Consider the following 13,534-nt stretch of genomic DNA (forward strand, 5'->3'; position numbering starts at 1 on the left):
CCGTATTCATATGCACCATGAGAGAGGACATGACGAAGATCCTCTCTGGGTGTTTCTAAATAGTCTAACCTGGCTTCATTCTCCTCGTCTCCTCTCCTTCTCTCCTCTCCTTGTCTCCTCTCCTTCATCTGCACTGATATACAAAACTGAATAGGTGAGAGAACATAAATATCCCATCCGCCGTAGTCTATATCCTATAATTCACCTATCCTGCGTTTTCAGAAAAATGAAGATGAAAGAGAGGAGACAAGGAGAGGAGAGAAGGAGAGGACACGAGGAGAGGACGCCACCTGAGAGTGTTTAACATGCCCCCCCCCCCCCCTCCCCCTCAAGCAGCTGTCTCCCACCGCTGGCTGAACAGCACCTCCACGACCTTAGGGTCAGCCAGGGTTGAAAGGTCACCTAGATCCTTCTCGTTCCGGGCGATCTGCCTCAGGACCCTCCTCATGATCTTACCTGATGTTGTTGGTTAAACATAAATTAAAACATTAATTTAAAAAAAATGTATTATAAAATGTCTGTAAAAGTCCAATCATCACGGGATGTAAACAGTGTACCTACCAGAACGTGTTTTAGGAAGTCCAGGAGCATTCTGGATGAAGTCTGGGGTGGCGATCGGACCAATCTTCTCTCTCACTGACAAGACATAAGAAAATTTAAAAAAAAACGTTTTAATGTGAAATATTATACCATCAGGAAAGAAAACCCTCTGGTGGTCCGGAGAATGTATCTGATAGTAATAGACATGATCTCATAGCCAGATGCCGTAACCTTCCTTCTACAAGGACAAACCTGGAGTTCAAGGCAATAACAAACATACTGTAGATTTGACTTCAATTTCAGTCAATTTGATTCCTGTTTTTTTCTTCTTCTAGTTTTTCCTTCGTCTGAAACCCCTACCTTGCCTCTTGAGTTCGTCCACCAGAGTGCGGTTGAACTCTCTGCAGTCCTTCAGAGTAACGAAACAGTAGAGACACTCCCCCTTGACCGTGTGGGGTCTGCTGACCACTGCAGCTTCGGCCACCGCTCCGTGCTCTGTTAGAGCGGACTCTATCTCCGCTGTACTCAACAGGTGACCTGGAGGAAGACGACACACATGGGTTTTATTACTGACTATACAGAGTTATCACTAAATCACAATACAGGGTTATTATAACCCCAACAGAGAGAACAGCTTGGTTTATCACTAAATCACAATACAGGGTTATTATAACCCCAACAGAGAGAACAGCTTGGTTTATCACTAAATCACAATACAGGGTTATTATAACCCCAACAGAGAGAACAGCTTGGTTTATCACTAAATCAGAAACGGCCCAGAACAGAGTTCGCTGGAAATTCACTGATGAGGCCTTCTGCTCCACTAGTTAAAATCAATAGGTTAAGTCAATCACTCATCAATTAATTAATAGATCAAATGTATTTATACAGCACTTTTCACAGCGACATTTATCACAAAGCGCTTTACAATAATCCAACCTACACCACAGTGGAAAAACTCTGGGGGAAAAAATGACCTGATACGTTGATCATGTCATCTATCCTGCCTGTGATCCAGTAGTAGCCATCTCTATCCCTCCTGCAGCCTGGGAAAGAATGACTGAATTAAAGACTGAATGAATGAGCAATAATACTTAAGAGGCCATGTGTTATAATATGATATAACACTGGTTGTAGACGATAGGACATAACAGGACAGGATCTAACAGGACAGGATCTAACAGCATCTAACAGGACAGGATCTAACAGGACAGGATCTAACAGGACAGGATCTAACAGCATCTAACAGGACAGGATCTAACAGGATGGGATCTAACAGGACAGGATCTAAGAGGACAGGATCTAACAGGATCTAACAGGACAGGATCTAACAGGACAGGATCTAACAGGATCTAACAGGACAGGATCTAACAGGATAGGATCTAACAGGATCTAACAGGACAGGATCTATCAGAATATAACAGGACAGGATCTAACAGGATCTAACAGGATCTAACAGGACAGGATCTAACAGGATATGGTCTAACAGGATCTAACAGGACAGGATCTAACAGGACAGGATCTAACAGCATCTAACAGGACAGGATCTAACAGGATGGGATCTAACAGGATAGGATCTAACAGGACAGGATCTAACAGGATCCAACAGGACAGAATCTAACAGGATAGGATCTAACAGGATCTAACAGGACAGTATCTATCTTAAAATTTTATTTAACCTTTATTTAACTAGGCAAGTCAGTGAACAACAAATTCTTATTTACAATGGTCGCTATCACAATGTAATTGTGGTTGTCTTTGAATATGATTGATCTAATGTAATCAAAAAATGAATGTAATCAATCACAGAATGTTGTAAAAAAAAAAAGGGTTGAACGTCTTACCATCTCCGGTCACGTAAAAACCTGGGAACTTCTTGAAGTATGTTTTCTCAAAGCGTTCCTGGTTTCCGTACACGGTGCGCATGATACCAGGCCAGGGCTGCCGGAACACCTGCAACCACACACCTCTAAACATCAGGCAGGCCAAATATATCCAAATCTGATTTTAGTAAACCACATTGTGGGCCTGTTACAATACATCGATCATGACGGATTTAATGAATATCCACTCTATTAGATCTCATTTGTTGAATGTGCGCCAATTCGGCATCCTTCTATCCTCCACTGTCAGCGTACCATCCTTACCGCATCTATTACAGACCATGGCTCTTAGTTTAGACATATTACGGTAATACCTGTACAAAATGAAATACCTGCAACAACATTACAGACCATGGCTCTTAGTTTAGTTATAATACTGACCAGATAGTATAGTGTTATAATACTGACCAGATAGTATAGTGTTACTGACCAGATAGTATAGTGTTATAATACTGACCAGATAGTATAGTGTTATAATACTGACCAGATAGTATAGTGTTATATTACTGACCAGATAGTATAGTGTTATAATACTGACCAGATAGTATAGTGTATAATACTGACCAGATAGTATAGTGTTACTGACCAGATAGTATAGTGTTACTGACCATATAGTATAGTGTTATATTACTGACCAGATAGTATAGTGTTATAATACTGACCAGATAGTATAGTGTTATATTACTGACCAGATATTATAGTGTTACTGACCAGATAGTATAGTGTTATAATACTGACCAGATAGTATAGTGTTATATTACTGACCAGATAGTATAGTGTTACTGACCAGATAGTATAGTGTTATAATACTGACCAGATAGTATAGTGTTATAATACTGACCAGATAGTATAGTGTTATAATACTGACCAGATAGTATAGTGTATAATACTGACCAGATAGTATAGTGTTATATTACTGACCAGATAGTATAGTGTTACTGACCAGATAGTATAGTGTTATAATACTGACCAGATAGTATAGTGTTATAATACTGACCAGATAGTATAGTGTATAATACTGACCAGATAGTGTAGTGTTATAATACTGACCAGATAGTATAGTGTTACTGACCAGATAGTATAGTGTATAATACTGACCATATAGTATAGTGTTATAATACTGACCAGATAGTATAGTGTTATATTACTGACCAGATAGTATAGTGTTACTGACCAGATAGTAGTGTTACTGACCAGATAGTATAGTGTTATATTACTGACCAGATAGTATAGTGTTATAATACTGACCAGATAGTATAGTGTTATATTACTGACCAGATAGTATAGTGTTACTGACCAGATAGTATAGTGTTACTGACCAGATAGTATAGTGTTATAATACTGACCAGATAGTATAGTGTTATATTACTGACCAGATAGTATAGTGTTATAATACTGACCAGATAGTATAGTGTTATAATACTGACCAGATAGTATAGTGTTACTGACCAGATAGTATAGTGTTATAATACTGACCAGATAGTATAGTGTTATAATACTGACCAGATAGTATAGTGTTATATTACTGACCAGATAGTATAGTGTATAATACTGACCAGATAGTATAGTGTTACTGACCAGATAGTATAGTGTTATATTACTGACCAGATAGTATAGTGTTACTGACCAGATAGTATAGTGTTACTGACCAGATAGTATAGTGTTATATTACTGACCAGATAGTATAGTGTTACTGACCAGATAGTATAGTGTTATATTACTGACCAGATAGTATAGTGTTATATTACTGACCAGATAGTATAGTGTTACTGACCAGATAGTATAGTGTTATAATACTGACCAGATAGTATAGTGTTATAATACTGACCAGATAGCCCTCTGCCTCTCCCTCCAGTTCCTCTCCATGCTCATTCAGTATGGTGGGATCCACTCCGAAGAAAGGAAAGGTCTGGAACGTCAGACAGATCCAGAGATTAGATAAACAGATGGGGGTGTTCATCATTACCCCAGTGGAGATTTTAATTAAATACTACACGCTTTTCAATAACAACACAGCCTACCGTGGAAGAAACATCTCCTTATTACAGATCACAATCAACACATGAAAGGAGTTGTAAATCTTAACGCAAAACTAGTAACTTTCTTATGTTCTAATGTCCCAAGTTGATATCCTACAGTTATATAACTGGTTAGTCACCTACAGGTCTATAACTGGTTAGTCACCTACAGGTCTATAACTGGTTAGTCACCTACAGGTCTATAACTGGTTAGTCACCTACAGGTCTAACACTGGTTAGTCACCTACAGGTCTAACACTGGTTAGTCACCTACAGGTCTATAACTGGTTAGTCACCTACAGGTCTATAACTGGTTAGTCACCTACAGGTCTATAACTGGTTAGTCACCTACAGGTCTATAACTGGTTAGTCACCTACAGGTCTATAACTGGTTAGTCACCTACAGGTCTATGACTGGTTAGTCACCTACAGGTCTATAACTGGTTAGTCACCTACAGGTCTATAACTGGTTAGTCACCTACAGGTCTATGACTGGTTAGTCACCTACAGGTCTATAACTGGTTAGTCACCTACAGGTCTTTAACTGGTTAGTCACCTACAGGTCTATAACTGGTTAGTCACCTACAGGTCTATGACTGGTTAGTCACCTACAGGTCTATAACTGCTTAGTCACCTACAGGTCTATAACTGCTTAGTCACCTACAGGTCTATAACTGGTTAGTCACCTACAGGTCTTTAACTGGTTAGTCACCTACAGGTCTATAACTGGTTAGTCACCTACAGGTCTATGACTGCTTAGTCACCTACAGGTATATGACTGCTTAGTCACCTACAGGTCTATAACTGCTTAGTCACCTACAGGTCTATAACTGCTTAGTCACCTTAAGGTCTATAACTGCTTAGTCACCTACAGGTCTATAACTGCTTAGTCACCTACAGGTCTATAACTGCTTAGTCACCTACAGGTCTATAACTGCTTAGTCACCTACAGGTCTATAACTGCTTAGTCACCTACAGGTCTATAACTGCTTAGTCACCTACAGGTATATAACTGGTTAGTCACCTACAGGTATATAACTGGTTAGTCACCTACAGGTCTATAACTGGTTAGTCACCTACAGGTCTATAACTGGTAAGTCACCTACAGGTCTATAACTGGTTAGTCACCTACAGGTCTTTAACTGGTTAGTCACCTACAGGTCTATAACTGGTTAGTCACCTACAGGTCTATGACTGGTTAGTCACCTACAGGTCTATGACTGGTTAGTCACCTACAGGTCTATAACTGCTTAGTCACCTACAGGTCTATAACTGGTTAGTCACCTACAGGTCTTTAACTGGTTAGTCACCTACAGGTCTATAACTGGGATGGGATGGGACGAGTCCTTGGTGATGGGATGTGGGGAGTCCTTGATGATGGGATGTGGGGTCCTTGGTGATGGGATGGGGGGTCCTTGGTGATGGGATGGGGGGAGTCCTTGGTGATGGGATGTGGGGTCCTTGGTGATGGGATGTGGGGGTCCTTGATGATGGGATGTGGGGTCCTTGATGATGGGATGTGGGGAGTCCTTGGTGATGGGATGTGGGGAGTCCTTGATGATGGGATGTGGGGTCCTAGGTGATGGAATGTGGGGTCCTTGATGATGGGATGTGGGGAGTCCTTGGTGATGGGATGTGGGGAGTCCTTGATGATGGGATGTGGGGTCCTTGGTGATGGGATGTGGGGTCCTTGGGATGTGGGGTCCTTGGTGATGGGATGTGGGGTCCTTGATGATGGGATGTGGGGTCCTTGATGATGGGATGTGGGGTCCTTGGTGATGGGATGTGGGGTCCTTGGTGATGGGATGTGGGGAGTCCTTGATGATGGGATGTGGGGTCCTTGATGATGGGATGTGGGGAGTCCTTGATGATTGGATGTGGGGAGTCCTTGGTGATGGGATGTGTGGGGTCCTTGGTGATGGGATGTGGGGAGTCCTTGGTGATGGGATGTGGGGTCATTGATGATGGGATGTGGGGAGTCCTTGGTGATGGGATGTGGGGTCCTTGGTGATGGGATGTGGGGAGTCCTTGGTGATGGGATGTGGGGTCCTTGGGGATGGGATGTGTGGGGTCCTTGGTGATGGGATGTGGGGAGTCCTTGGTGATGGGATGTAGGGTCCTTGATGATGGGATGTGTAATGGTGATGGGATGTGTATTGGTGATGGGATGTGGGGAGTCCTTGGTGATGGGATGTGGGGTCCTTGGTGATGGGATGTGGGGGTCCTTGGTGATGGGATGTGGGGAGTCCTTGGTGATGGGATGTGGGGAGTCCTTGGTGATGGGATGTGGGGTCCTTGGTGATGGGATGTGGGGAGTCCTTGGTGATGGGATGTGGGGTCCTTGGTGATGGGATTTGGGGAGTCCTTGGTGATGGGATGTGGGGTCCTTGATGATGGGATGTGGGGGTCCTTGGTGATGGGATGTGGGGAGTCCTTGGTGATGGGATGTGGGGGTCCTTGGTGATGGGATGTGGGGAGTCGTTGGTGATGGGATGTGGGGAGTCCTTGGTGATGGGATGTGGGGTCCTTGATGATGGGATGTGGGGTCCTTGGTGATGGGATGTGGGGTCCTTGGTGATGGGATATGGGGAGTCCTTGGTGATGGGATGTGGGGTCCTTGATGATGGGATGTGGGGAGTTCTTGGTGATGGGATGTGGGGTCCTTGGTGATGGGATGTGGGGAGTCCTTGATGATGGGATGTGGGGAGTCCTTGGTGATGGGATGTGGGGAGTCCTTGATGATGGGATGTGGGGTCCTTGGTGATGGGATGTGGGGTCCTTGATGATGGGATGTGGGGTCCTTGATGATGGGATGTGGGGTCCTTGGTGATGGGATGTGGGGTCCTTGGTGATGGGATGTGGGGAGTCCTTGATGATGGGATGTGGGGTCCTTGATGATGGGATGTGGGGAGTCCTTGATGATTGGATGTGGGGAGTCCTTGGTGATGGGATGTGTGGGGTCCTTGGTGATGGGATGTGGGGAGTCCTTGGTGATGGGATGTGGGGTCATTGATGATGGGATGTGGGGAGTCCTTGGTGATGGGATGTGGGGTCCTTGGTGATGGGATGTGGGGAGTCCTTGGTGATGGGATGTGGGGTCCTTGGGGATGGGATGTGTGGGGTCCTTGGTGATGGGATGTGGGGAGTCCTTGGTGATGGGATGTGGGGTCCTTGGTGATGGGATGTGTAATGGTGATGGGATGTGTATTGGTGATGGGATGTGGGGAGTCCTTGGTGATGGGATGTGGGGTCCTTGGTGATGGGATGTGGGGGTCCTTGGTGATGGGATGTGGGGAGTCCTTGGTGATGGGATGTGGGGAGTCCTTGGTGATGGGATGTGGGGTCCTTGGTGATGGGATGTGGGGTCCTTGGTGATGGGATGTGGGGTCCTTGGTGATGGGATGTGGGGAGTCCTTGGTGATGGGATGTGGGGTCCTTGGTGATGGGATGTGGGGTCCTTGGTGATGGGATGTGGGGTCCTTGGTGATGGGATGTGTGGTCCTTGATGATGGGATGTGGGGAGTCCTTGATGATGGGATGGGACGAGTCCTTGGTGATGGGATGTGGGGTCCTTGGTGATGGGATGTGGGGAGTCCTTGATGATTGGATGGGAGGAGTCCTTGGTGATGGGATGTGGGGAGTCCTTGATGATGGGATGGGGGGAGTCCTTGGTGATGGGATGTGGGGTCCTTGATGATGGGATGTGGGGAGTCCTTGATGATGGGATGGGACGAGTCCTTGGTGATGGGATGTGGGGAGTCCTTGATGATGGGATGGGGGGTCCTTGGTGATGGGATGTGGGGTCCTTGGTGATGGGATGTGGGGTCCTTGGTGATGGGATGTGGGGTCCTTGGTGATGGGATGTGGGGGTCCTTGATGATGGGATGTGGGGTCCTTGATGATGGGATGTGGGGAGTCCTTAGTGATGGGATGTGTGGGGTCCTTGGTCACACACACACACAGTCACACACACACACAGTCACAGACACACACACACACTCACGGTCTCAGTCTGCCAGAAGGTGTCCACGACGGGACATCTCTTCTGACCAACAACCTCGTAGTACCAATGCCATGCCTCCGGGTTGATGGGCTCGCCTACAGTTCCCAGGATCCTCAGCGATGACAGGTCGTATCTGCAGAAAGTGACAGGGTTAGAGAGTAAAGGGGTGAGTTCGACAATGCAGTTGAGACTAATCAAGAAATCCCCTTGCATCATAAATAACTACTCAATATCATTTGTAAATCAGTCAGTCACAATTGGCCCATGATACATTCCCTTGATGAAGGGGAGTGGTCCAGGATGATGGGAGTGGTCCATGATGATGGGGAGTGGTCCCATGATGATGGGGAGTGGTCCATGATGATGGGGAGTGGTCCATGATGATGGGGAGTGGTCCATGATGATGGGGAGTGGTCTATGTTGATGGGGAGTGGTCCCATGATGACGGGGAGGGGTCCATGTTGATGGGGAGTGGTTCATGATGATGGGGAGTGGTCCATGTTGATGGAGAGTGGTCCATGATGATGGGGAGTGGTCCATGATGATGGGGAGTGGTCCCATGATGGGGAGTGGTGTAACCACACACTAACTAATAACCACCCAGTCTGCGCACTGGGGGATGCCAAATGAACTCGCCCACTGTGAGAAGACATAGCATGCGGATGGTGTGTGCGTTCGTGTGCGTTTGTGTGTCTCTTACTTTTGTAGTGGCTCTTTCCCGTACTTCATGAGAAGGCGTATGGCTGTGGGAGCTGTGTAGAACTTGGTCACTCTGTACTTCTCAATCACCTCCCAGAAACGCCCAACGTGAGGGTGGACTGGAATACCCTCAAACTGCAGAACACAAACAGTAATCAGATGGATAATTTTTTGTAACATGACATAACATGACATATCTGTCTTCAGGACTGCAGACATATAAATGCAGACAGATATAATGCAGACAGATATGTTGCAGACAGATATATTGAAGACAGATATACATGCAGACAGATATAATGCAGACATATAAATGCAGACATATATGTTGAAGACAGATATAATGCAGACAGATATACATGCAGACAGATATAATCCTGCCAGCCAGACGAGATGTCTTAGTCTTTTACTGCTTTACATTAACATATGTCAGAAACCAGTTCTATACCAGTTCTACTGACCAGTTCTATACCAGTTCTACTGACCAACTCTATACTAGTTCTACTGACCAGTTCTATACCAGTTCTATACCAGTTCTACTGACCAGCTCTATACCATTTCTATACCAGTTCTACTGACCAGTTCTACTGACCATTTCTATACCAGTTCTACTGAACAGTTCTATATAGGTTCTATACCAGTTCTACACCAGTTCTATACCAGTTCTACTGACCAGTTCTATATAGGTTCTATACCAGTTATATACCAGTTCTATACCAGTTCTACTGACCAGCTCTATACTAGTTCTATACCAGTTATATACCAGTTCTACTGACCAGCTCTATACTAGTTCTATACCAGTTATATACCAGTTCTACTGACCAGCTCTATACCAGTTCTACTGACCAGTTCTATACCAGTTCTACTGACCAATTCTATACCAGTTCTACTGACCAGTTCTACTGACCAGCTCTATACTAGTTCTATACCAGTTCTATACCAGTTCTACTGACCAGCTCTATACCAGTTCTACTGACCAGTTCTATACCAGTTCTAGTGACCAGCTCTATACCAGTTCTACTGACCAGTTCTATACCAGTTCTAGTGACCAGCTCTATACCAGTTCTACTGACCATTTCTATACCAGTTCTAGTGACCAGCTCTATACCAGTTCTACTGACCAGTTCTACACCAGTTCTATACCAGTTCTACTGACCAGTTCTACTGACCAATTCTACTGACCAGTTCTATACCAGTTCTATACCAGTTCTACTGACCAGTTCTATACCAGTTCTACTGACCAGTTCTACACCAGTTCTACACCAGTTCTATACCCGTTCTACTGACCAGTTCTACACCAGTTCTACACCAGTTCTATACCAGTTCTATACCAGTTCTACTGACCAGTTCTACACCAGTTCTATACCAGTTCTATACCAGTTCTATACCAGTTCTACTGACCAGTTCTATACCAGTTCTACTGACCAGTTCTATACCAGTTCTACTGACCAGTTCTATACCAGTTCTACTGACCAGTTCTACACCAGTTCTATACCAGTTCTACACCAGTTCTATACCAGTTCTACTGACCAGTTCTATACCAGTTCTACACCAGTTCTATACCAGTTCTACACCAGTTCTATACCGGTTCTACTGACCAGTACGCTGGTAGCCCCATTGGCCAGGGGTCCATAGGTGATGTAAGAGTGCCCGGTGATCCATCCTATATCTGCGGTACACCAGTACACATCGTCTGGCTGGTGGTCAAACACATACTTAAAGGTCAGAGAGGTGTAGAGCAGGTAGCCTGCTACCGTGTGGAGGACACCCTGTAGGGGAGGAAGACACAGGGTTAACACACACACATACACACACACACACACACACACACACACACATACACACATACACACACACACACACACACACACATTTAGAAACACACACTTAAAACACAATGAGTTAACACAGGACCACACACACACACACATTTAGAAACACACACTTAAAACACAAAGGGTTAACACACACACACACACACACACACACACACACGTTTAGAAACACACACTTAAAACACAAAGGGTTAACACAGGACCACACACAGTGAGCAGTAGACATTCCCAAACTGCCAGGCAGTGTGATCAGGTCGTTACATGTTTGTATAATTGTTGTATGTGCCATGTATGCTTGTGTGTGTGTGTGTGTGTGTGTGTGTGTGTGTGTGTGTGTGTGTGTGTGTGTGTGTGCGTGTGTGCGTGTGTGTGTGCGTGTGTGCGTGTGCGTGTGTGTGTATGTGTGTGTGTATGCTTGTGTTTGTGACACAGTGTGTCCTACCTTTGGTTTGCCCGTAGATCCGCTCGTATAAAGTATAAAGAGAGGATCCTCTGCATCCAGCCACTCAGGTTCACAGTGCTCTGAGACCTGTCCCATCACCTCCTCCCAACACACATCGCACGCAGCATCCCACGGGGTCTGGACAACAGGAAATACAACAGGAATACAACACAGTCCGAATACAGTAGAATAACACCAGGAAATACAACAGTCAGAATACAGTAGAATAACATCAGGAAATACAACACAGTCAGAATACAGTAGAATAACATCAGGAAATACAACACAGTCAGAATACAGTAGAAATACAGTAGAAACACAACACAGTCAGAATACAGTAGAAATACAGTAGAAACACAACACAGTCAGAATACAGTAGAATAACACCAGTAAATACAACACAGTCAGAATACAGTAGAAATACAGTAGAAACACAACACAGTCAGAATACAGTAGAATAACACCAGGAAATACAACACAGTCAGAATACAGTAGAAATACAGTAGAAACACAACACAGTCAGAATACAGTAGAATAACACCAGGAAATACAACACAGTCAGAATACGGTAGAATAACATCAGGAAATACAACACAGTCAGAATACAGTAGAATAACATCAGGAAATACAACACAGTCAGAATACAGTAGAATAACATCAGGAAATACAACACAGTCAGAATACAGTAGAAATACAGTAGAAACACAACACAGTCAGAATACAGTAGAAATACAGTAGAAACACAACACAGTCAGAATACAGTAGAATAACATCAGGAAATACAACACAGTCAGAATACAGTAGAATAACATCAGGAAATACAACACAGTCAGAATACAGTAGAATAACACCAGGAAATACAACACAGTCAGAATACAGTAGAAATACAGTAGAAACACAACACAGTCAGAATACAGTAGAATAACACCAGGAAATACAACACAGTCAGAATACAGTAGAATAACACAAGGAAATACAACACAGTCAGAATACAGTAGAATAACACCAGGAAATACAACACAGTCAGAATACAGTAGAAATACAGTAGAAACACAACACAGTCAGAATACAGTAGAATAACACCAGGAAATACAACACAGTCAGAATACAGTAAAAATACAACAGGAAATACAACACAGTCAGAATACGGTAGAATAACACCAGGCAACACAGGTGAGAGGACAGCATATACAGTTCATTTGGAAAGTATTCAGACCCCTTGACTTTTTTCACATTTTGTTACGTTACAGTGTTATTCTAAAATGCATTAAATCGTGTTTTTACCTCATCAATCGATACACAATACCCCATAATGACAAAGCTAAAACAGATTTTTGTAAAATCTTGTCAAATTTCTTACAAATAAAAAACTAAATATGACATTTACATAAGTATTCAGACCCTTTACTCAGAACTTTGTTGAAGCACTTTTGGCAGTGATTAAAGGATCGTCAGGAGGCTGAAGAAATGTGTCTTGTCACCTAAAACCCTCACAAACTCTTCTGGGGCTCTGTCATAGTGACCATCGGGTTCTTGGTCACCTCCCTGACCAATGCCCTTCTTTCCCAATTGCTCAGTTTGGCCGGGCGGCCAGCTCTAGAAGAAGAATCTTGGTGGTTCCGAACTTCTTCCACTTAAGAATGATGGCGGCCACTGTGTTCTTGGGGACCTTCAATGCAGCAGAACTTTTTTTGTAACCATTCCCCAGATCTGTCAACTGGGGGAACTTATATGGACACATCTGAAGGATGATCAATGGAAACAGGATGCACCTGAGCTCAATTTTGAAAATCTCATAGCAAAGGGCATGAATACTTATGCAAATAAGGTATTTCTAATACATTTGTAAAAATGTTTAATAACCTGTATTCACTTTGTCATTATAAAGGTACTGTGATGTCACTAAGGGGTATTGTGATGTCATTAAGGGGTATTGTGATGTCATTAAGGGGTATTGTGATGTCACTAAGGGGTATTGTGATGTCATTAAGGGGTATTGTGATGTCATTAAGGGATATTGTGATGTCATTAAGGGGTATTGTGATGTCATTAAGGGGTATTGTGTGTAGATTGATGGGGGGGGGGGGGGGAAATGAATTTAATCCATTTTAGAA

The 13,534-nt window shown here is 43.8% G+C and overlaps 1 protein-coding gene across 1 annotated transcript in view; it reads right to left on the bottom strand.

Moving 5' to 3' along the window:
• Positions 1–308: 308 nt before the first annotated feature.
• The window catches only part of LOC139375783 (acetyl-coenzyme A synthetase, cytoplasmic-like), a 34,080-nt gene continuing 20,854 nt past the window's right edge, over positions 309–13,534 (bottom strand). Inside the window, exons 8-18 of the mRNA XM_071117626.1 lie at positions 11,421–11,558; positions 10,742–10,912; positions 9,145–9,278; positions 8,431–8,577; positions 8,137–8,178; positions 4,252–4,339; positions 2,385–2,493; positions 1,518–1,586; positions 901–1,077; positions 562–636; positions 309–456 (exon numbers count right to left, since the gene is read on the bottom strand). Of these exons, the coding sequence (XP_070973727.1) occupies positions 329–456; positions 562–636; positions 901–1,077; positions 1,518–1,586; positions 2,385–2,493; positions 4,252–4,339; positions 8,137–8,178; positions 8,431–8,577; positions 9,145–9,278; positions 10,742–10,912; positions 11,421–11,558 (1,278 nt within the window). The 3' untranslated portion in view covers positions 309–328. The remainder of the gene's footprint in view (positions 457–561; positions 637–900; positions 1,078–1,517; positions 1,587–2,384; positions 2,494–4,251; positions 4,340–8,136; positions 8,179–8,430; positions 8,578–9,144; positions 9,279–10,741; positions 10,913–11,420; positions 11,559–13,534) is intronic.

This window comes from Oncorhynchus clarkii, chromosome 20 (assembly GCF_045791955.1).
Source record: "Oncorhynchus clarkii lewisi isolate Uvic-CL-2024 chromosome 20, UVic_Ocla_1.0, whole genome shotgun sequence".
Classification (NCBI taxonomy): Eukaryota; Metazoa; Chordata; class Actinopteri; order Salmoniformes; family Salmonidae; genus Oncorhynchus; species Oncorhynchus clarkii.